This window comes from Protopterus annectens, chromosome 10.part0 (assembly GCF_019279795.1).
Source record: "Protopterus annectens isolate FY-2018-M chromosome 10.part0, PAN1.0, whole genome shotgun sequence".
In the NCBI taxonomy this organism is placed as follows: domain Eukaryota; kingdom Metazoa; phylum Chordata; order Ceratodontiformes; family Protopteridae; genus Protopterus; species Protopterus annectens.
Window position 1 is genome coordinate 715,445,163 of NC_056744.1, and position 25,858 is coordinate 715,471,020.

At 38.1% G+C, this 25,858-nt stretch overlaps 1 protein-coding gene across 1 annotated transcript in view; it reads left to right on the forward strand.

Moving 5' to 3' along the window:
• The window catches only part of PATJ (PATJ crumbs cell polarity complex component), a gene marked incomplete in the record, with an annotated part of 2,990,875 nt that overhangs the window by 2,042,551 nt on the left and 922,466 nt on the right, over positions 1 to 25,858 (forward strand). Inside the window, 1 exon segment of the mRNA XM_044085542.1 lies at positions 4,584 to 4,661. Coding sequence (XP_043941477.1) covers positions 4,584 to 4,661 — 78 coding nt within the window.

The following is a 25,858-nucleotide window of genomic DNA, read 5'->3' on the forward strand; positions in this document are numbered from 1 at the left end:
GTTGAACAAAAATGGTACAAAGCCATGAAACTTCCAGTGGTAAGGTAACACCACAAAGTAAAAAAAAAAAAAAAATGTGTATATATATATATATATATATATATATATATATATATACATATATACATATACACACACACCCACACAAATATATATATGGGTCCTAGTTACAGTGCTGAAATTCCACTCTATGGAATTCCAAATCCACAAGACCAAATGTCCAAAAGAAAGACCAGTACAACGAAACTTCACAATCCCGAAGTTCATTTCACAGAAAGAGGTAAGACGAAGCTCTTATTTACGCTATGTAGTGTTTGTGTATGTTATGGTATACCATACTGTTTTTGCCATTTCTACAGCGTCTGTAGTTTTAAATGGAGATCACAATACAGTGACAATCTGGAAATATACCCTTTCTATCACTGTAGTGCGATCTCAGAGTTGGTATATATAATTAGCAGGGGTTTGGGAGCGCAGCCCCCCCCTGCAAAAATGTTTGAGGCTACGTTGCTTTGTTTTTGTATGTGTTTCAGTGTTGTGTTATTTGGGATAGTGAAGGTACTGGTCTTTCAGACATTTGATCTAATTGGTTTGTAATTTGGTGGAGTGGAATTTCAGTGATGTAACCTAGGACCGATATATATATATATATATATATATATATATATATATAATGTGTGTGTGTGTATACACACACACACACACACACACACACACAAAATATTGTAATTCTAAAGGCAAGCTTGTTCTTAATTGAATGTTTTGTCTATAATAGACTGTTGCTGCTGTCATGTTGCTATAAAAGAAATGGTTGCAAGTTTTTATGAAGCATTCTTTAAGGTAGACATGCTGATATTAATAAATTCTTTCTTCTATAACTCATCTCTTAAGATATTTAATACTGTGTCTTTCATTATTTTTCTGATGTGGACAGTAAACTAAGAGGCCTGTAGTTATTCCGATCCTCATGAGCCCCCTTCCCTGTAAAGTTTGTTTTGACAGTAACCACCTTCAAGTCTTTTGGTACTGTATTTGTTTCAAAACATGCCTTAAAAAGTAATCTTAATGACTGGGCTACTAGGACCCAAAGTGTTTTTGAGTCTTTATTCTTACCAGAACTCTTCCTGCTGCTTCCTGTTATGATCAGATTTTGCCAATGAAGTAAGCTCAGAAATATTTATGGTAGTATTGAGTTGCGTTCTTTATTACCCACAACACTGTTTTTCTCCTGTCTCTTGCCACGAAGCTTAACAGAATTGTCAGAGAAGATCTTAGCAGTGTTTCTGTTATTTCTTTATCATTTGCTTGTTTTCAAGTTGAAAGCAGATTAAGGGGAAAAAGGCCCTTCTAACAGAATTTAAACAACTCTTTCTGTTGTCCTTCATATTGTTTCTCAAGATCTCATCATAGAAATGTTAGTCTTTTTTTTTCATGTTTTGTTAATCTTTCTCCCCAGAGCGTTTATTTCTATATTTTAGTCTACTTTGTGTGGTCCCTATTTCGTACACTTTGTGTTACGGGAATTTTTGTTCTACAGATGTAGACGATTTAAAATTTTTTATTCCATCTTATAATTATATTTATATGTTTGAATTTATGAATCATGTTTAACTATTTCCGCATTCCATTCACATCTGTGTTTTTAACGGCAGTAACACAATCTATGTCTTTTATATACTGTAAAACTTTGTCATGGTCTCAGTGTAATTTAACCAGTTTTCGTTAGTTTAACAGTGGTGCATTCAACATAGTTACTATAGCTAAATGGGAATATTTTGACAAAATACCAGTGTGCAGCAAGATTCCATTTTAAAGTATTCAGATGCACTTACAATGTCTTGCACATTATTTTTTCTAGTTGGAAATCCATCTGAGATAGGTTGTTTACCTGTTTTTGAAGGAAAACAAACTATCTCAGAAACCTGATGGGAATCCAGTAGTGGATCTTTTCAGTTTAGACAAGCATCACAGACTCACCATCTTCTGCTCCAGTTCTTGAGTCACAAAGCTCAGGCCTTAGATACATTTAGTGTGACTTGGATAAAGGGTATAATATGCCTTCTCTCTACTCACAGTATATTACAGAATGAAAAATTAGAATGAGGCAACACTAATTCTGGGATCTCCATTTTGACACAGGCAGCAATGGTTTTTAACCCTGGCACATGACGCCACAGGAACTCCTGTTCTTGCTTCAACTCAGCACCTTGGCAACACAACAGTAAAGCACTCTGTTGTATCCAAACTTCAGAACTCTGAAGTTAGCTGCTTAGATGCTCTGTCTTTTTGTCTTTGGGTTCAGACTTCCAGCTGTGGTGTTTAAGGTTTTATAAGAAGCAGGAGAATAAGCACCAGGTAATCTTGCCTGGCAAAAGGGAAGACGTTCTTTGTATGTTGCAGGACAAAGGATGCCCCCCACAAATATTGCCAACAGTCAGAATCCTGTTATACTAAGCAAACCTTCTTAACAAAAGTCTTTTATATGCTCCACTTTTGGAATGTGATCTTCTCTGATAAGGAAGTTTCCCCTCACTGCACATAACTTAGTGAAGCATTACTTGAGGGGGATCCTACACATAAATCCTCCAAAGAAACAGATACCTCCTCTTTGGGGCACAAATTTTGTGCTAAAGCACCTGACACTCAATTCAAGCCCAGCATGCCAATCCCAGTTAAATTCTGCATTGGAAACCACTATTCCTTATAGTAATTAAATTGACAGGAAGGGGGTTTGAATTTCAAGATACTGTGTGCTAAGAATCATATACAATCTTCCCTGAAATAGTATTACAGGAATAACCTCTCATTTTTTGCCTGAAATGGTATCAGAACTAAGCCTCAGCCAAACCATATTTCTTTCTACTTTCTTCTCTAATCTGCAGGAGAAAAGGGAAGGAGTTTCACAACGTTTAGATGTCCATGGGTAACTGAGATATTTTACTGATGAAACCAAAGATTTTACCAGACAAGATTAGGTATCTGTTTCCTTCCACCAGGTTAAATGAGGGATGTCAGTAACCAAATGGCTTCACATTCAAACAAACACGCATCTAGGTGCTTCAGTGAGAGTGCATTCCATGTTGGTGATGATCACTATAGCAGCACTCTTTAACATTGTCTCTGCCCAGGGCATCTTTAAAGTAGTGCCATGTACATCTCTTCACACCTTGTCCAGGTAGTGTGAACGAGATTCCACTCCAACAGCATGGTATCCTGTATGTCAGTAGTTCTGCAGAGTCTTCTGCAAGCCCTTCTGTATTCCTGGTGTACCTGTGAAACCCTTTTGTATTCCTGGTGTACCTCTGATACTCTTCCTTGTGTGAGGAATGCTATTGTAGCAGTCAGCTCTATGATGAGCATAGCATGGCTAAGTACGCAACTTGCCATAGCACTACATATTCAAGTAGAAGACCAGTGCTGCAGTTCAGGTCCTCTCCCTCCCTCTCTCTATCCCACTAAAGAAGAAAAGACTGGATGATCTGTATAGGTTGTAGACAACCTTTTAAACCCACAGGGAAGTCAGTACTGACTGCTTACCCCTTCTAAGTGGCATACCCATAGAGGCAGGGGAGGGGTAATCAGTGACTCAACACAGTTAAAGGGTTATCAGAGCTTTTTTCCACCAAAACAAACTGAGGTAATGGTATGAGCATAGCTTCCCTAGTAGCGGACATGGACTGATGTCAGTCAGGAAGAAGTCACACTCATGAGGATATCCAAACAAAGCTCTGGAGAGCATTCTGGAAGTCAGATCCCCAACTTTCCTGCAGATCTATAATAAAATGATAGTAATGCACTGGTGACCTACCTACTTATCTACCTACCTATATTATTACCCTACCTCCCAATATTATTGTAAGCTGCATACATAACTTTACTTTTCTCATTATACTTCTTTTTCTTCCTTTGTATAAGTAAGTAGTATTCCACTGGCTGGATTCAGGTTGCCTTTCTTGTCAAGATGCTCTTTCTTAGTCTATTTGAAGTCTAAGCGAAAGAGGAGGAAATGAGAGGGTTACCCAGACCTTTTCTGGAGTCAGTAACATCTGAAAATGAAACAAGTCTGGCTGGAACCCAACAGAGTTGCCGATGAATCCCAGAGCTTGGCAGCTGCGTTAATTCTGTATCCATGACTTGGTAGAGATTTTCTTGAACAGGTTATACTTAAAGTACATTCATTTGTACTCACTAGTCTTACAGCACTTTTCTAAACTCTATTGTGAGGCTTTACAGGTTTGTTAGTGGCTCAACAAGGCCAATTACTTATGCTACTTAGCACCACAAGATACACTTAGGTTAGGCCAAATGTTTTTCTTGGTTTGCCACCTACATTCATTTGAAATGGAAGTAGTACCTACCTATGTTTTATTCTCAGCTTGACTTGTATATATTGCTTCTGTAGCCACAAGATGATGCATTAAGAATTTGATAAAGTTTGCAATATGCCTTCTATTTCTTATTCTGTTGCAGTATTGGGAGAAAGAGAAATATGCTTCCGAGATCTTGTATGGAAATGCATGTTATTAGTAATGTGTTACTTGATATAAATTCTGTTTGTAATGAACTAAAATGTCAACTTACAGGAATCTTCTGTTACTGAAAAGGCAACAGCTGGTGGAGTGGTTAACAGGAGACCTAGTGACGCTGGAGATGTATTAATTGTGAGTACATGTGTTTGATTAAGTTTTCACTAAACAAAATAATTGTCTCACTCTGTCTTCCACTTTGTCTTGTTTGAACTCATTTATCTAATGCCATTGTTTGCAGTTTTAATGCTGTATTCATTTTATGCTTGCCTTTATTTTCTTTCCTTATTCTAATTTTGTAGTGAACTTTCCTGACAAACTGCTTCCCAAATCTTCTATTTACTGATTGCAGTACATCTGTTCATCACTTATAGTCTACTAGAACTGAGCATGGTTTCATTTTTCCTACTGGCGTGTTCAGCTGCCTGTTTCCCCTTTTCATGTATGTATGTGTAAATCTGTGAAAAGTTCCTCATAGGTTTCTTCCATTCTCTTTCTCTTCCTATCTCTTCTCCTCCTCCTTTGTCTTTCCTTTTGACTTCTTTACCTAGTTAGTTCAAATGGAAATGACGGTGAAGCTGACTCTAGCCCTACATCTTGGCCTCAGTATATCAGCTTATACACTTGCACCCATGTGCCTCCTGACTGCATTGCTTATTTGAAATAAAGCCAGCCTATATACCAGGATTGATTAAACTGAAATGTGGATTAGCCAGCATCATCCTTGTGTCCTGTAACACTGGAAGATGACAAAGGCAAATGTTGTCCAGCACTGTCCTGATGTCCTGTAACACTGAAAACTTGAGAAAGATAGGAATTAGCCAGCACCATCTTGATAACCTGCAATACTGAAAGGTAAGTCTGTAACAAGGGCAGATCTATGAGGGTATCCTTTTCTTTGCAAAACTTATTTACTCCTTAGGTTAACTCCTGGAAAAGGTGATGATGTGTTTGGCCTGGACTAGTTGGTTTTAGACTGATGTTAACTGGTTGCACTTAATTACTTTTCCTCCTGAGATGTACTTACATTCCCTCTGTGTCCTGTTTTCTGAAAACTACTGCACAGACGGTAGAGCTTCAGAACTACTTAATGCTGCTTGGCAACCTAAATTTCAGCTAGTCCATGTTCCTACGTTCCTTGTGTTGTGACTCTGCTTCTCTAAAACTCCACAAACATCCTCGCAGTTCAGCCGATCTGTGAGCCCACCAGTCAGAATGTAAAAGTGGGTAACCATACCCTGTTAAACTTGGCATTCACTGATAGAGGTGACTGTGTTATATACACTTTCTGCTTATCTAACTCCTTGATGGATCACTGGCTTTCTTTGGGTGTACTGGTTTACATGTTGTCTGTAAGAATTTCATACTTTGAAGTAAGTGTTCTATGCTGTCTTTTGTAGGGCTTAAGAATTTTAAAGGGGAATTCTCTGCTGTAGATCTGTATCTCCTTTTGTTAGTACCTTGCTTGTCTCCAAGACAAAAGACTTTCCCATTCCTAGGTAAGAGTCAGGGCCAAGTATATGTCTGCCTGTGAATATTAAACTTAAGTTAACCAGAGAGAGAGAGAGATGGAGTGTGAAAAGAAAGAAAATAATATGGTCCTTTCCATCTTATAGACCCATTCCAACTGCTGTAAAAGCAAAGCCCCCAAAATATTCATTGGAGCAGAAGCACTGCCACCAATTGAAAATAAACATTAGGAGAATCAAAGAAATTATGGAGTGATAGTGGTGTCATTTTGGGAGGACAAAGGTTTTGCCTTAACCATTCTTTTTTTCTCTCTCTCTCTCTCTGATTGTTCATGTGCTAGTACAACCATTTCAGAAACCTCAGGAAACTGGGAGCTTTAGACATAATTTCTTGGACATCTGCTTCCTAAAATCACGTCAAACTTCTTTGCTGAGACACTAACTCATATCTACAATTGCAATGTTATACTACCCTCATGGAAGTAACCTGAGATTCTACTGAACCTTGTGAACAGGAGTCCCTTAGGCACTTGCAAATGCTGATGCTTCTGTCTGATCTTCCCTACATTTTAAATCCTTAGAGGCTGGTTTGTTGTTAACCAAATTACTTATTGCCTTCGTAAGTGTTGATTTACGCTGTTTGTCTTGTGTTACATCAGCTCTTGCTGCAAGCAGTAGGATGGTTATCTGGGTCTTCACATACAATATTTATGTTACTGACAACTTGTAATCTGAGACTTTTTTCACATTACTGAGATATTTGATCCTGTGGATCACATCACCTTCCTGTTGGAACTACTTGTTAGGCATGGTAAAAGGCCATTTGCCTTTGGTTCATATTTACAAGAACAGGTATACAAGGATGAAAGATTGTCTGCCCTGCTAAGTAACAGTTGTTGTTTGTCTTCGGTAGTATTCACTAGTATTCCACATTGTTCTGCCATTGGTCATTTCCTTTTTCCGTGTTTGTCAGCTACCTTCTTTATGATTATCATATGGTTTATTTATGCAGAAAATGTTACTTGCACTGATTCAATCAGCCAGTTCCCTTCTTTCCATTAAAAGCAACCTTCTGGAAAAAAAACAAAAAAAGCTTTGCATTGATTTCTTCTTTACGAGACTTAACTGTCCACCAGCCTTTTTCAGGGACTATGTTTAAGCGCATGCTTTGGCTTATGTAAAGCACTGAATGAAACCAAGGTGTTTAAGAGTCTTAAAACCATGCACATATGGTAAGGACCAAAGTGATTTAGAGTTAAATAGGAAGAGACTCTGCATTCTGTCTCAGTCTTACACAAATGATCCTTGATGATTTATTTATATTCTCTACCTGGTTAGTATACTGATCAATGCAAATCAATTTCAGACTCAGCCTGGTTGAAATACAAAACGCTTTATAAGCCGAAAAAAAATACAGAAATGTAAGCTGTAACAAAGTAGCTCATATTAGTTACATAGAAAACCTCTTTATACAGGTTCTAGTAAATAAACAGGCTGTGTTGTGCTCTGCTTTTATATTTGTTTCACACTGAGTGAATGATGTAGGATGTTTTAGGATGCTGTTGTATTTATATGTAAAACTAGTTGTGTGTGTGTGTGTGTATCTATCTATCTATATATATATATATATATATATATATATTTATTTATTTTTTTTTTGAAAAGTTTTGTTTTGATTTGATATTTGAATTTAGCAGATGATTGGATCTTTTTTATATTGTTGGGAATGATTCCAACACTTCTGAGGTGATGTGATAAAAGCCATGTTCAGTGCAGTGTAGTTTAGTTCATGGGGTTGTATTGCAGGACCTTGATGAAGGACAAACCTAAGGTTGTAAGTATAGGATCTAATATGAGAGGAGAAGGGATGTGGAAATGAGATGCAGAGATAGTGTGTTAGGTGATGAGTCTTAATGCTGAAGCAGAAGTATTTGGCTTGGGTGAAAAAATGCGTTTCAAGTTGCATTCTGAATTTGGAGCAAGTGTTGATTTCCTTTAGGTCAATGAGGAGAGCTCATCAAAGAGTAGGTACTTGAGAATGCATGTGCAGCTCTTTTTTTAAAATCTGCATTTATACAAAAGTAATCAAATTGTGTTAAATTAACATTAACAAACATTATACTTCACACATATTGCTAAATATCATACAGACATAAGCAATATTACATAAATGATTCAATTCCTGACCCTTTTTAAACAAGAAACATCTTTGTTAAACCATCAGTTATGACATAAGCAATCATGCATTTATTTAAATGAAAACAAACCACATTGACAAAATCCTAGTTGCAAGCATTTTACATCCCAAAACATACTGACAAACTCCCAGTTGCAAACATTATACATCACTTATAATCTACCCAGTCATTTTCAGTCAATGATTACATAGCTCATTTAAGCCTTGCCTTCTTTTAAACCTCATTCCTCCCCAGTATGTATTGTTCCCACAATTCCCATTTTTTCCTATGAAGTTAGCTCCTACCCTTTTCTAAAGATCTCAGTTCCAGTTGATTTTCCCTGTTACTATATTCACTTCTTCTAATATAGTTTGTTTAGAATTTGATTTCCATTTTCAATTAATTGCTTTTTTGGCAGCCACCATAATTAGACACTCCAAGGCCTTGCCATGTCTAGGCAATTCTGATTCTTTATCATAGCTCAGAAAAATCATCTCCCGCTTCACACCAATCCGCCCACCCAACATCTCCAACAGTGCATCCTACAGGAATCCTTAAAGTCCGCCACCTCACTTCACTCCCAGGAAATATTTTCCCAAATACCTCCTCCTTCCACATCATGCCTCCAACATTTGCTGTCTACCTAAGGAAATATTCTCTGCAGTCTACTTGAGGTATAAAAATATCTATATAAACATTTTCAAGCAAAAATTCTAAATCTTCTAGATTTTGTTGGATATTTGGGAGACCTACTTGTAACCTCCCATTGTTTCTTTGTGAATTGCTTATCCAATCTCTCTTCCTAATCCTTTATAACCTCTTGTGATTTTATTCTTATAGTTATGCAGTATTTTGTATGCTCTACTAATTATTCTTTGTTTAATGGCAGCTACTGTTCCAGATTCTACTAAAAACTCTACCAGTGCTGGTCTTTCATTTAGGACCTCCCCCCTATTTCTTTCTCTTCGCCTGTATGCTGATATCAATCCTTGATAGGGAAGGCAGTCTCTAACCAGCAGTCCAAATAAATTATTGGCCTCTTCACATTCTATTACCCTTCCCTCGCTAGTTATTTGCTCCCAATACCTTGGTTCGTTTGCCAGTTTTCTGCAACAAATTCCAGCTCCCTCTTGTCTATTATCTGTATTCCTAATTGCAGTCATCCCTATTGGCAGAATCTCCATTCCCGTGTTGTCTTAGTTCTTAAAATACTTTCTGCTACTGTATAGATATAATATCCCATATGATTGTTATTCTCCATAAAGCAGTGCATCCAAATTCCCAGTCTCTGCTTGTTTCTTGAGCTTCCCCTGTTTCAACATCATCCCTTTCCACTTTGATTTATAGTTTTCTGTTTGTGCTATATGTAGGAGCCTTAGCTGTGCAGCTTTGAAATACCCTTAAAATTGGGTAATCCCAGTCCCCCCTGTTTTACTGAAAGAATCAGCTTATCCCACTTAACTCTTGCCATCTTCCCCTTCAAGATGAAGTCCTTCAGCTCTTTATTAATTGCTATCCACAGCTTCTCCTCTGCTTGATAAAAGTATGCCTGATCAGTGTATAAAACTAAAGGGAGTAAAAACATTATGACTGCTTGTATCTTAATATCCATATAACAAAGGTTCCATTTTCTCAGTTTTTGTATTATCTTTTGTTTAATCTCTTCCCACATATTCTTAGCTGCCACACCAGAATCATTTTAATCCATACTCCTAAATATTTCATTTTATCATGCCCCCATGAATATGGATATTGCTGAACCAATTTCTGTGTGGGTACATAATTTACCGCTATTGCCTTTTTTTAGCTTCATTAATTTTGTATCCCGAAAAGATCTGAACATCTCTCAAAATGTAGCTTCATTAATTTTTTTATCCAAAAAAGATCTGAAATTCTCTCAAAATGTTCCACAACACTGTAATGTCTCTTTCTGGTTTTCTTAGGTATAAAATAATATCATCTGCAAATAGAGCCAGCTTTTCTTGACTACCATACCAATTATATCCTTGAATTTCTGAGTCCGTTATTTTCTTTGCCATTGGTTCTAAATGTGATGCAAATAACAAAGGGGAAGAGGATACCCCTGCTTGGTTTCTCTGCTCAGGCAGAAATTATCAGAGAGGACCTCACCCACTTAAATTTTTGTCTCAGATCCCTCATATATCCTCCTAATCAGTCTTATAATTTTTTTAGGAAATGCATATGCTTCCATTGCCCTGCTCATAAAGTCCCAGCTTACTCTGTCAAATGCTTTCTCTGCATCAAGACCCAACAACAGCAATACCTTATCAAAGACTGTCAAAAACTTTCAATTCATCCCAATTTAACTCCATTCTCCACAACATAGATTGGTCCATCCTAAAACACCTCCCCCTAAACGATGCTGTAAGCACTTTCAATATCATCTTCATGAATACTCTAAACTCCTTAGCTCCCTCTAGGAAGATCAGAGCAAAATCAAATGATACTCCCTGGCTCTCCAAAGAGACTAGGTCCCTTATGAAACAAATAGATCGTGCTTAGAAAACCTGGACTAAAACTAAACAACCACCTTTTCTTCAAAAATACAGGCAACATACAACTAATGACAAAAAGTTATACTATAGCTCTGCCCAGCTTAACAACAAATCCAATCCTCGAAAATTTTGGTCATCTCTCAACAACATCCTCTATCCTGGAAAGCCCTCTAATCCCTCCCCATACCCTAACTCTTCCTCTCAGGAAACAACCACCCTCCTGAATAAACACTTTATCTCTTCCATCCAAAATCTGGTAACCTCTAAGCCAAACTCTACTTCGACACCCACCCCTCCAAGTCCCACTAACACAACTTTGTTTTCTTTTGAGCCAGTTCCCATTACTTACATCAAATCTCTACTACTCAAGCTAAAACCTTGCTCTCCTTCCACTGACAATCTATCTCCTATATTCCTCAGACTTGCTGCTGACTCAATTGCCTATCCTATGTCTATACTAATTAATCGCTCTATTCTGGAATCAACTGTCCCCACCCTTTGGAAATCTTTATTCACTATCCCTCTTCATAAAGGCGGAAACTCCACTGACCCCTCAAACTACCGACCCATTGCCATTCTGTCCCCCCTCTCCAAGATATTAGAAAAATTTATTCTTTCACAGCTTCTCAATCACCTCCTCACACACCACTTACTTACCCCTACCCAACATGGATTTCGTCCTCACCACAGCACCACCACTGCCCTCCTCTCCTTCACTCATATCATTGCAGAGGCCCTAGACAACAATAAACTCATTTCCTGTCTCTTCCTAGATCTCTTCAGAGCCTTCAGTACTGTCTCTCATCTTCTACTACTATCCAAACTCGCAAATCTCCACCTATCCCCCTCTGCACTTGCCTGGTTTAATAGTTACCTATCTGGCAGGGAACAATCTGTCAAATGGCTCTCATCCTCCTCACCTTTTCTTCCCATCTCCACTGGTCTTCTCCAAGGCTCCATCTTGGGACCCCTTTTGTTTAACATCTTCACCAATGATCTTTACACCTCATGCAAAGAATCCTCCCTTTTTCAGTAGGCCGACGACTCCACACTTCTATCCATCTTAAATAACATTCCTGAACTATACTCCCTGACCCAACAGGCCCTTCTATCAACTCAACTATGGCTCTCTCACAACCTATTGATCCTAAATCCCAAAAAGGCCAAACTCCTACTTTTCCTTCCCCGTTCTCTTTCTCATCACAAAACCTCCCTTTTTATTACATCTCCTAACAATACAACTATCCGACCTGACACCCACACAAAACTCCTAGGGGTCATTATCGATGATGAACTAAAGTTCAACCTACACATACTTCAATGTATACAAAAACGCAAACCAGAAACTAGGTCTGCTATATCGGAACAAAAAATTCCTAACCCCTGAATCTAGACTTACCCTGGGCCAGGCACACCTCCTCCCCTCCCTCTTATATGCCACCCCAGTTCTTACCAATATCCAGGCCTCCACTCTTAACAAACTCCAACAGACTTACCATAAAATAGCCAGATTTATTACTAACTCCCCATATAACTCACATTACTGCATTTCTTTAAACTCTCTTCAATGGCTTGAACTTCCCCAATTTCTGCTATCTTATCAATTTCATATGCTACACTCTATTCTTTAGAAACCCTCCTTCTGTCCATCTCTATCTTCTTTAGTCTCTATCTACATCCCATCCCGGACCCTCCGTACTTCTAACCAACAATTACTTGATATCTACCACCCAAAAAAGTCAGTAGGCAAACTACTCTACAAACACTCCCTTGCCCATGCTTGGAACAAACTTCCTCTTGACTTACGTTCAATCTCCCACACCTCACACTTTAAAAATGAACTAAAAGCTTATTTTCTCAATTCCAGAACCTGCCCTTGCCATGACCCTACCTAGTCTTCCTTCCCTTTATGTACCCTCAAAAGGACCATACTTAGTACCTCTTTACACCTCTCTCTCCAATGTGTCTACTATGCATTTGCATAATTTTATACAAACAAAATTTTTTTATTGTTGACCTATTGAACTATATCAATGTACAATTGTTACTTAGCTTCTTTTTAATGCAACTTTAACTTTATGCATGTAACCCAACATATGTGAATCTTTTTGCTATAACTGCTATTATATCAATATTGTTTAAAATTGTACTTGTTTAAAATGTACTACTGGAGCTTTTCTCCTCGGGTCTCCACTGAAAATGGGTCACAAGCCCAGTTGGACAAACCCGGTTAACAAATGTCAATAAATAAATAAATATCTTCTTACTATCTGCTTCCCTCTGGATCATCAGTGTTCTGTTAATGTTGTCAAATGTTTGCCTCCCTTCCACAAAACCACTTTAATCCATATCTGTCAATTTTTGCATTACTTTTGTCATTCTTTTAGCTATTTTAGACATGAACACTTTATAATCTTGGTTTAGTATTGAAATAGGCCTGTATGAAGCTGGGTCTAATGGATCTTTACACTCTGTAGATGATAGAGCTACCACTGCTTTCTTCCAGGATGTTGGTACTCCTCCTCCTCATAAAATACTGTTAAACAAAACCTTCCAGATCTTTATCAGTCTTGTCCTTCCTAGCTTCCAAACTAATACAGGAATACCATCTATTCTTGGGGACATTTCTGTAGATTGGTTATACATCACAATTTGTATTTAATCTCCTCCTATCCTAACCATTAGTAATTGAGCCTCATGTACCTCCAAACTTGGCATATTTAATTCTTCTGTAAGTAGTTCCATTTGTGTATTTTCTTGTTTTCCATATTTCTCTGCTTTATATAGACTTTCATAGAATTTGCGAAATATTTCTAATATTTGTACAGGGTCTTTTGTTACCTTCCTTGTTATAGGCTGTTTAAGCTTGGTGACAGCCTTTTATGCTTTCTGTTGCCTGAGTCGTTGCTCTAAAAGTTTTTGTGCTCTACTGTTATTATTAAAAAACATTTGCTTAACAGCAGTCTTTCAAAACTTGTGGATATTATCAAGGTGTAATCCCTTATTTTCTGCTTAGTATTCTGCAGTTGATCCTCATCTTGCTCTGTGAGATTCCCCATATTCTGCAAATCTTTAACATTTGTCAGTCTCTCTAAATAATGATGATTACTTCTCAACCATAGCTCCCTTTTTTATTTCCACCCTATTTTTAAACTCCACTTTAATTTTATCCCACTCACTAGCTATATTTTCAGAAGAAATTTGTCATCTGTAATAGCTTCTGAATAATCTCCACTATCCAGTCCTTAAACTCCTCTCTTTTCAACATATAGGTGGGAAAGTAACAGTATCTCATTTTTATTTAATTAACCTGTGTTTTTATTATAGTCATTTTTGGTGCATGATCTGAAATCGTAATTGGATGCATATCTAGACCTTCAATTAAATTGACATATTCCTGTGAAATGTAAATTCTGTCTAGTCTAGCCCAGTTTTTTTTATCTTAGGGAATATTATGTAAATTCACTCCGTACTCTTCTTACTGAATTCACATCTTCCATGCCAAATATTTTCATGATTATTTTTCAAAATTCTACCCTCCTTTGTTAAAATTACCCTTCTGGGACCTCTAAACACATCTTCACTGTTGTAAATCACATTCCAGTCCCCACCTGCAAGTAATATTCCTTGCTGAAAACTGATCATTTCTCCCAGAATTTTCTTAAGCTCCATTATAGCTGTTTTGAGTCGAATATAAATACATGCCTATGTAATCCTCCTCCCTTGCCAGTAGTATCTAAGCACTACAAATTTGCCATTATTACCTTTTTGTATCCTCTTCTATCACTATTGGAGCTCTTCTTGCAATTAATATAAGTACTCCTCTTTTCCTTTGTCCCAGATATTCCACCGAATAAGGATCCTGAAAACCTTTCTTTATAGATTCACATGTTCAGTTTATTCCAAGTGTGACTCCTATAAAATAGCTATTTGCACTCTACATTTTTAATATAGTTCACTATTCTTTCTTTTTTGTAGTTATCTGTGAGACCATTGACATTTAAATGCATTACAGAAAGCATCACTGAATTAAAAAGTTATTATTCCCACCTTTTATGTTTAACAGCTTTTTTCTTAAATGTCTAGTTCCAGTTTTTGTGTTACATGCATATACTGTTTGGCATATTGAACTTTTATGTAGTTGTTTCTTGTCATGTCCATTTGAGCCTTGTCACATTTTACAAAACCTTTTCTTTTATTGAAAGCCCTCAAAAAACAATACCCCCTAAAACCTATTATTTAATACTAACAAACACAACTGTACAAAGTCAGATATTGTAGTTTTACCCTCCTAATAGGAACAAATGTCCCAAACTGACAACCACAGTCATAGACTTGAATTAACTGAAAAGAAAGGTTATCTATGGTAAGAAGCATGGTCCATCCTGTGCTTCTACTAAGTGCTAACTGGTTTTGTCTTATCTTTATAGCTCTCCCAGCTGGAAACCCCCCTGAATGCTTTCAGAGAACATTATCTCCTAGCTAGTCCCCCCCCCAGCCAATCACTCTCCACCAGACTGTCACCAGTTTTTCATTATCATATTGTCTCCATGAAGACATAAGTACCAGACAGTCAATTTCTGTTTATAAGCTTGTTTCCCTGGAGACAGGAGGGTCAGATACAGAATTGCTACTAAGCATGCCTTCATTTGCTAGAAAAATGCCTCATAGTATTCAGTATTCTTTTTCATTTATTTGCTTTCATTTAAAACTTGTTACTAAATCAATCTAAGGTCCTTCCCCCATGCAAGAAAGAGAAAAAGCACATTATGTTTTCTTTTGTCATGGTATTTTAACCAGGCTTTTTTATACATTGCAATCACTACATTTAAAACTGAACAAGAAGAAGGAGAGAAGGGAGAAAGAAAGGAAAAAAGAACAGCAACACGTATTTACAATCCCCATTGCAATTAAAAGTGACTGCTAAAACTTTACTTTATAGCATGCAAAGAAAACCATACACCACAAAAATAGTACTATTAAGAAAAATATATATTTTTTTACTTGGTTAACTTTCTCCCCTTTCTTCCCCTCCTCAAAGCGTTTCTCCAAACATTAATGATATGAAGTACGGCATATAGTTTAGAGTCCCCTACAACTCCAAAAAATTCAGAAAAAGTCCAATATTTCCAGATTTTCTTGTTCTGTAATATTTCACAAATATAGTTATCGCACTGTAATCCCACACTAAGTTACTGGTTTCATTACTGCTCATTCCCATCTACTACATCCCGTCTCTGCTTCATTTCCAATGTACTCTTGATTCATCTAGTCAACTCTTGTGGTCCCTCCTCCTCTCCAACATTTTCCATTGAAACAGTGGAAAAGTTTTTACAGGTACAGTCTGTGGTCTTTATTACCAAAAGAACAAAAACACAGAATCTCCTTCTGTTTCACAACTCACTTTTTGGTTGGAAAAACACTTGTATTTCCTCCTTAGCATGTACTTCATCAAAATATGATTTTTCTCTCCAGGGAGGAATACCTTAAAGACAGTTGGGTACAGCAGTTTGAATCTCACACCTGTGTCTTGACATTCCCTGAATAGTGGAATGAATTTACTCTTCTGCCTGGTGTACAATAAGTAATCCTTCTCCACAAATGCTCTGTTGTTTCCCACTTTTAGTAGCTTGTCCTTCTGCCACAGTTTTGTCAGAATTAACTCATTCTGCTGGTAGGATTGCATCTTTACTATTAAAGGTCTAGGTTGCTTTCTCATAGCCAGGTTTACGAGCATACACACAATGTGCCCTTACAACTAACAACTCCTGCTGTTGAATACCAGTCCACTTACTTATTTGTGCTTTCATAAAATTAAAGCAGTTTGTTCCTTCCAGCTTCTCTGGTATAGCTAAAAATCTTGGGTTTTCCATATGTGCTATGTCTTCTAATTCTATTATTTTTTGAAACATCTCTTCCTGAGCAGTCTCATATTCAGCCACCTTTTTCTTCAATTCATCCTCTGATTTTTGCAGCTTTATCACCTCATCTGAATATCTGTTTAAAGCTTCTACCATCTTTCCAGCCATTTGTTGTTTATGCTGATGTACTCCATCAGTGTTTCGTTTATTTTAACCAGGTCTCTGTGCAGTTGTCTTATAGCATCCTAGACTTTGCTGGAAGTCATGTGTGGAGGTTGTGTTGCTTTTTGCTGAACAGCTGCAGAACTTTCTCCAGTCGGTGTTTCTTCTTCACTTTTTGTAGCTGAATTTTTTTTTCCAGGTGCTCTATGTTTCTTTTTTTCCCTGGTATCCAGGCACTACACTTACTAGCCAGTTACTGAAGTTTACCCATAAACACAAACGTCTACTGGTCTTCTCTGTCGAGTTTGTGTTTTCACACTGGGAGTGCTAGAGTCAAGCTGTTACTGAAAGTGCAGCCATCTTGGAAATCGGAGGTAAATGTAATTGTGAAAAGAAGTAATTTGTTCCAATTCAGTATCCTGAAGTAGTAGCATTTGAATAAGCCTGTGGCAGTACATTTCGATTGCTACAACATTTGAAATATTTATTATAGAAAAAATTGACAGCTTTAAATTAGAATTGAAGACTAAGTAAAACAGTAATACATAATATAGATAATAGTTCAGTATTGTCATCCTGAACATGTCATTTTATATAAATGTCATGAATTCTGTGTTGGCTGATACAGAGCACTATTATGAAGTAGTCTTAACATGTAAAGTCTAATACAGATGCATTGTTATATAAATATTTTAGATTATTTGCTTAGTAAAGTTAAATATGTATTTTGAAAAGTGGCTTTAACATGTTGCAATGTTATGTGGCCTACCAAAAGTTCTTAAAGACAACTTCAAACCACCTTTAGATCAGTCATATCCTGCCAAGGGTGTTTAACTGATCAAGCCTCTGTCTGCGTGGATTGTGTTTAACTATGTGAAGAGTTCTCCTTCATATGCTAAGGACATCCAGGATGTTTAGCAAGTTTGAAAAATGAAGGATAAAGAAAGTGATATTTTATTTTATTTATTTATTTTTATTTATTTAACATTTGTTTACCAGGAAAGTCCAACTTGGAACAAAGACAATTTTCAGTGGAGGCCCTGGGAGAAATGTTCCAGACGCATATCTTTGTAATGTGGGAGAAAACCCACACAAACGCAAGGGGGACATGCAGACTCTGCACAGAAGGCACTCCAGCTGATAATGGAACTGGAGAACCTCTTGTTGCGAGGCAACAACGCTACTGCTGCGCCATCCAGTTATGCTAATTTCCTCCACTGATATCATCATATACAGTTACAGACCAGGAAATAAGTCTGGAAGTGTTGTGTTTGTTATGAGTTTGATTATGTTAAGGTGTTTTGGGTGCAGCTGACAGTAATTGTATAGAATAATTATTTCTTTTTTTTTTTTTTTAAACAGTCTGTGCTGTGCTGTACTTTTATATTTGTTTCACCTTGAGATGATGATATAGGATGATTTAGGATGTTTTTATATTTAAATGTAAAAATACTCTATTTGTGTGTGTATGTATTTCTTTTTTTGATGGATTTTATTTCAGTTGACACTGGAATTTAGGAGTTGACTGGGTCCCTTTTATGCCATTGGGAATGATTTTAACACCTGTGAGGTGATGTGATAAAAGTCGTGTTTAGTGCAGTGCAGCTTAATTCTTGGAGGTGTTCTCATTTGGGGGTAAGCTTGTCTTGTTGGGATAGTTGTTCGTTTGTATTGAGTTCCAAATCTCTTACATGCACACAGAGATATATAGGTAGATAGGTAGGCAGGTAGATAAGATGTGTGTGTGTATGTATATGTATATATATATATATATATATATATATATATATATATATAGGTTCATAGGTAGGTACTAGGCTATTGGCCCTAGGGCCTATACAAGCCTAGCCAAAAAGGTACCCTGGCTTTCGCCACCCAAGAAAATTATTTTCCTGTGCCCCTGTCAAGTAGAACCACAGAAGTGATCCCCGGGGTGAATTTCCTATTACCCATCCAATCATCAAGATTTTTCTTGAATAGTGTTAATGAGGAGCTCTGTTTGACAAAGATAGGTAGTCTGTTCCAGAGTATGGGAAGTTTCTGGGACAGGAATCTATCCTTCCAGCATGTTCTGTTTATTGTGGTGACAAGGTTTAGGTCCCTAGAGCATGTAGCTCGGAGGGATTGGGATTTCTTTAAGTGGAGCATGTCCAACAGCTCTGGGTTTGACATAGCTTTGTATGTTAGGCAGAGATCGCCTCTGAGTATGCGATATGCGACGGAGTAAAGCTGGAGTTTTTTGAGACGGTCTGCGTAAGGCATCTGTTTGAGGCCAGTAATCCTCTTTGTGAGGTATTTTTGCGGCCTTTCCAGTTGTTGTAGATGTCTTGTGAGGTACATACCAAAAGGGGCGTTGTACTCTATAATGGGTCTAATGAGTGATGAGTAGAGGGGAACAATGACCTCTTTTTTTCTGGATGAGAAACCTTTTGTGATTTGTGCCATGTAGAAGGATTTCCTGACCACTGTGGCGATGTGATTATCAAAGGAGAAACTACTGTCTACCTGTGTCCCAAGGTCTCTTATCACACTTTCGGTGTTAAGTAGACTACCACCTATGTGGTAGTTCATGGGTACAGAGCTTTTACCAAAGGGGATGACAATGCACTTTTTGGCATTGAGCTTGAGACCATGTCTTTGACACCAGGCATCTATCTCAGTGAGGCCCTTTTGTAGGATGCCCACATCGTTAGGAGTTTCAATTATGGCTCCTAGTTTATAGTCATCTGTGAATTTAGTTAGCCAAAGACCTTCTGTGTTAGCCTGTACTTCAGAGAAGTAGATACTAAACAGGAGAGGACCCAGGACTGAACTCTGTGGTACTCCACTTGTCACTGGTCTGAAGCCTGATTTGGAGTTTGCTACTTTCACGGTGTGGGTTCTGTCAGTAAGCCAGTTGGCAACCCATCTTGTGACATAGGGATTTATACCTAGTTTAGTGAGTTTATCTATAATTCCAGAGTGGGGGATGGTGTTGAACGCCTTGGCGAGATCTAGATAGGCTGTGTGAACCACCTTACCCTCATCTATGGTTTTGGTGGCTACTTCAAAGAATTCTATCAGGTTTAGGAGACATGATATGCCTTTTACAAACCCAAACTGTGTGGGGTCCAGAGTTTGGAGTTCTCCAATGTCTTTGTTTATGAGTTCCATGATGATACGTTCCATGGCCTTGCAGACAAGGCTCATCAGGCTAATGGGGCGGTAGCTCCCGGGGTCTGTTCTGGCCCCCCCTTTGTGGAGTGGGATAACTGTCGCGGTGCACCATTCAATGGGCACAAAGCCTGAGATGAGGCTATGATTGAACATGGTACTTAGGTGGGGTGCCAGTTCATTCTGTAGTTCATGCAGAAGTCAGCCTGGGATGTTGTCAGGTCCCATGGATGCTGTGTTCTTGGCTTTGGAGAGTGAAGCTTTTACCTGTGCAGCCGTGATTACAGGAACTTTGCATTCTTCTGGTATAAAGATGGGCCCTTTAGGGGGTGAGAGGGGGGTAAAGTTAGCACTGAACCTATCTGCCAGGATGTTGGCAATATCAGTTGGTTCTGTATATTTAGTGTCATTGTGCTGTAATTCAGAGCAGATCTGAGTGTTGCCATTGAGATTTTTGACATAGCTATAGAATGCTTTGTGGTTGTCTTTAGAATCCGTGTCAGTTTTGTTTTTATAACTAGCTTTGGAGGATTTTATGAGGGATCTCAGCTTCTTACTGAGGCTGACCAGGGAGTTCCTCTAATCGTGAGATTTTACTGTTTTTTGTAACAGTTTCTTTCTTCTGTTGTAGAGTTTGTTTAAGGCAGAAGACCACCAGATTGGCTTCTTTTTTTGGGGGATAGCATCTTGGTTCTGTTAGGGATAGCACGATCCATGCACTCGTGTAAGTGCTTATAAAGTGCATTTGTGTAGGATTCAGCAGTCGTACCTCTATTGTCCATCTGCATGGGTGTCGTGAAGTTTGCCACTTCTGTCTTAAGAAGCGTAAAGTTGGCTTTGGAGACATTTTTTTACGGTTGTTTTCCTAATGGGGGGTGGGAGCGGGATGTGGATGTCTAGGGTGATTAGCTTGTGGTCGGATCTGACCAACGAGGAGCTGACCTCTGGTGTGGAACACCAGTCACCCATGTTGGTGATGACCAGGTCTAGGATATTGCTGCCCCTAGTGGAGTGTGGATAAGTTGATCCAAAGCATTGGAATTGATGATTTCCAGAAAACGTTGAGCAAAAGAGCTGGTACATGAGTAGTTTTCCCAGTTAATGGTAGGGTAGTTGAAATCACCCATTATTAGAGTGTTGGGTTGTACCTTAATATTTTCCAGTGTATCAAGAAAAGAGGAGTGGGAATGCTGGGGCATGGTGGGGGGTCTGTAGCAAGCTACAATCTGGATTACGGTTTTGCCCAGAGTTAGTTGAACTTGGATAATCTCGGATGCATTATGCTGAGCAACTAGCTTGGAGGTGTGGATATCCTTAATGAATATGGACACGCCTCCACCTTTGGTGTTTTGGTCCAGGTTTGGTGGCCGAAAGGTGTGGTATGAATTATAGCCTGGTAATGCAGGGGTGCTCTCTGGAGTTTTGAACCAGGACTCTGTCACTGCACAGATGTCAATGTTCTCCATTTTAAGGAGTGCCTTGAGTGAATGCATTTTGAGGTTTAGACTTCTAGCATTGAGTAGCATTACCCTCAGATTTTGCTTGCTTGTACCTGTTACGGTGGTGAATTTGTCATTTGAACCTTGCCTAAAAAGGCACTATAGGTGTGGCAATAGCCTTTGCCAGTATCTGGAATCCCAGGGGTGACAGGTGCAGGCCATCTCTGGCAAAGCATTGTGGTCTCTCGATCATGTCATCCCAGGCAAACAGTTACTGGATTCCCTTAGAATGACACCAGAAGCTTAGCCAATTGTTAAAGTCAATCATTTTGTCCTTGTACTGTGGTGTCATTCTGGGTGATGGCAGGATGCTACTCAGGGCTAGGGTCATACCGGCCTGGGCTACAAGATCGGAGAGCTCCTCCATGTCTCTTTTCATGTAGTCCAGGGAGGTATGTCTCAGGTCATTCACACCAACATGGACAATGACAGAGTCATATTTGTACTTGTTGTGGAGTGACTTGAGTGCGTGCGTTATGTGACGGATCCTGGCACCTGACAGGCAGCTGACAGTAACATTTTCCTTGTTTAGCCTGGTGAGTGGAACATCAGTGTGCCTGACTATAGAGTCACCTATGACTAGAGTGTTGGGTACGTAATGCCTTATGGGCTGTAGTTGAGTGGCACACTGAGTATGTGGGCTATGTGTCATTTGGGTTGTGTTGGGGGGGTGGAGGTTGCTTGCATTTCTGCTTTGGAGGTCTCTGTTGTTTGGGTAGATTTGTAGTGAGAGCCTCCGTGAATGTAGGTGTGTGTTTTGTGGTTCTGTGTGTGTGTTTTGGTGGTGTAGGTTTTGAGGGACTATGTGATGAGTGTGGTGCGGTGCAAGTGTTTACCTTCTCCTCTTGACTGTCTAGGCCAGTCTTTGGTGAATAGAGCTTTGCCTCCAGTTTGGCTATATAAGTGCATCTCTTGACCTTTAGACATGCCTGAATATGTGCTTATTTATTAAGTACTAAAAACAGTTTTCCTCTAGACAAGTGAGGAAAGTTGAATGCTGTAGTAATTTGTAACTTATTTAGTGCTTACAATGAGTTCTGAACAAGTGCTGAGATCAAAGAAACAGATGAGTGCTAAAACTAAAAAGCTGGCTAGTTGCAAGGGAAATTTTGAAGAACAGACTTTATGGCGCCAGGAATAGTTTAACCCCAGTTAAGTGGGGGGGGGGGGCTTAGGAGCTCACAAACAGTCCAGGACACAGCAAATCCATATCGGACCTGCCACAGGAAAGGGGGGAAGCAAGCTTAGAATTTTTTTTTTCCAGTAAAGTGGAAATGGAGAAAGTTGGAACAGAAGTTAATTCAACGTTAAGAATCTGAGTGGGTTGGCCTTCACAAATGTTCTCTATTAGATTGAGTGATCTAATGACACTAGACTGGGAGGAGTGCCACAGATCAAATATACAGTATGGGCGGGCAACTGCAAAGCCACCAAGTATAAGAACACACAACACTAGGGAGGGTGGGTGGGAATAAGTACAGCTCCTAGCTCTAGCCACTAAATGAAAGTTTTAAACAGATCAAGGAGCAGACTCGAGAATAATTTTAACTGTAACAGACAAAAATGCACAGAAAAGCTCGGATAGAGCACTCACAAAAAGAAAATACAACTCTCAGTATGAAAAAGCAGTTTACAGTTAAGTAATGTTAAAACAGTATAAAACAGTACATAAATACAGTGAAACAATAAAAAAAGCTTTATAACAGTGCAAAAATATAGTAGATCAACTGTATAGCACAATTATAAGAGTTTTAGAAGTGCAGTTCAGTGAAATAAGTGTATGAAATAACTTAGCCTGCTCTTGGAATATTAAGGAATTTCCACTTATGCGATGCAATCCATAGCCTGACAATACAAGCACAACCATTATAAGACACAGGGTTTATATAGCAGTAAGAATGGAAGAGATGGAAGATCAGATTATTACTCAGCCCCTGCTATTACCCACTCACTTGTGGTACAGAAGGTCAGCAGGCCTTGTTACTCTCAATAATAATGAAGACAATCAGCAGAAAATGGCTGCAAGAAACAAAGGAAACTCAAACAAAACTACCAGCCTAAACAACAGGCCAATATCAAGATTATGCCACCTGAGCAAAACACAGAAACCTCACTTTAAAAGCATAGAAAGAACTCCCACAAAGAGAAAATACAAGTCTCAGTATGAAAAAGCAGTTTACAATTTAGTAATTTAAATAAAAAAAGCAATTATAGTAATGCATACTATTACATTTCCTAGCTGTAGCCACTAAATGAAAGTTTTAAACAGATCAAGGAGCAGACTCGAGAATGCTTTTAACTGTAACAGACAAAAATGCACAGAAAAGCTCGGATAGAGCACTCACAAACAGAAAATGCAACTCTCAGTATGAAAAAGCAGTTTACAGTTAAGTAATGTTAAAACAGTAGAAAACAGTACATAAATGCAGTGAAACAATAAAAAAGCTTTATAACAGTGCAAAAATATAGTAGATCAACTGTATAGCACAATTATAAGCGTTTCAGAAGTGCAGTTAAGTGAAGTAAGTGTACGAAATAACTTAGCCTGCCCTTGGAATCTTAAGGAATTTCCACTTATGCAATGCAATCCAGAGCCTGACAATATAAGCAGAACCTTTATAAGACACAGGGTTTATATAGCAGCAAGAATGAAGGAGTTGGAAGATCAGATTACTACTCAGCCCCTGCTATTACCCAATCACTCATACTACAGAAGGTCAGGAGGCCTTGTTACTCTCAATAATAATGAAGAAAATCAGCAGAAAATGGCTGCCAGAAACACAGGAAACTCAAACAAAACTACCAGCCTAGACAACAGGCCTCTATCAAGGTTATGCCACCTGAGCAGAACACAGAAACCTCACTTTAAAAGCATAGAAAGAACACCCACAAAGAGAAAATACAAGTCTCAGTGTGAAAAAGCAGTTTACAATTTAGTAATTTAAATAAAAAAAGCAATTATAGTAATGCACACTATTACATTTCCTAGCTGTAGCCACTAAATGAAAGTTTTAAACAGATCGAGGAGCAGACTTGAGAATGCTTTTAACTGTAACAGACAAAAATGCACAGAAAAGCTCGGATAGAGCACTCACAAACAGAGAATACAACTCTCAGTATGAAAAAGCAGTTTAGAGTTAAGTAATATTAAAACAGTATAAAACAGTACATAAATGCAGTGAAACAATAAAAAAAAGCTTTATAACAGTGCACAAATACAGTAGATCAACTGTATAGCACAATTATAAGTGTTTCAGAAGTGCAGTTCAGTGAAATAAGTGTAAGAAATAACTTAGCCTGCTCTTGGAATCTTAAGGAATTTCCACTTATGCAATGCAATCCAGAGCCTGACAATACAAGCAGAACCTTTTGTAAGACACTGGGTTTATATAGCAGTAAGAATGGAGGAGTTGGAAGATCAGATTACTACTCAGCCCCTGCTATTACCCAATCACTCGTACTACAGAAGGCCAGGAGGCCTTGTTACTCTCAATAATAATGAAGAGAATCAGCAGAAAATGGCTGCCAGAAACACAGGAAACTCAAACAAAACTACCAGCCTAGACAACAGGCCTCTATCAAGATTATGCCACCTGAGCAGAACACAGAAACCTCACTTTAAAAGCATAGAAAGAACACTCACAAAGAGAAAATACAAGTCTCAGTATGAAAAAGCAGTTTACAATTTAGTAATTTAAATAAAAGAAAGCAATTATAGTAATGCACACTATTACAGTTCCTAGCTGTAGCCACTAAATGAAAGTTTTAAACAGATCAAGTAGCAGACTCGAGAATGCTTTTAACTGTAACAGACAAAAATGCACAGAAAAGCTCGGATAGAGCACTCACAAACAGGAAATACAACTCTCAGTATGAAAAATCAGTTTGCAGTTAAGTAATGTTAAAACAGTATAAAACAGTACATAAATGCAGTGAAACAATAAAAAAAGCTTTATAACAGTGCAAAAATATAGTAGATCAACTGTATAGCACAATTATAAGTGTTTCAGAAGTGCAGTTCAGTGAAATAAGTGTAAGAAATAACTTAGCCAAATTCCACTTATGCAATGCAATCCAGAGCCTGACAATACTATATATATATATATATATATATATATATATATATATATATATATATATATAAATATCATATACACATACATAAACACAAGGAACTGAAAGCAGCCCCAGGAAACTTTCCCAATGTGAAGCCATACTATACCACTAATGAGAGTGAATGTGATGCAACTTTCACTAAACTGAATGCTTAGTCTTTGTAATTTAGTTTCATACCAAAGTGCATGTTTGTTTAGATTAATGACAAATATTGCGATGACTGTAGTAAACTACCTCATGACTGTCCAAACATATTAACAAGTTAGGCTTGTTGTTTGTAATAACAAGTACCAAAAAGCTATTTTTTTCTTGAGACCCACACACGTTAAAGCTTGGTTAGGTAATTAAGATGCACACCAACATTGTTCATTACCGAGGA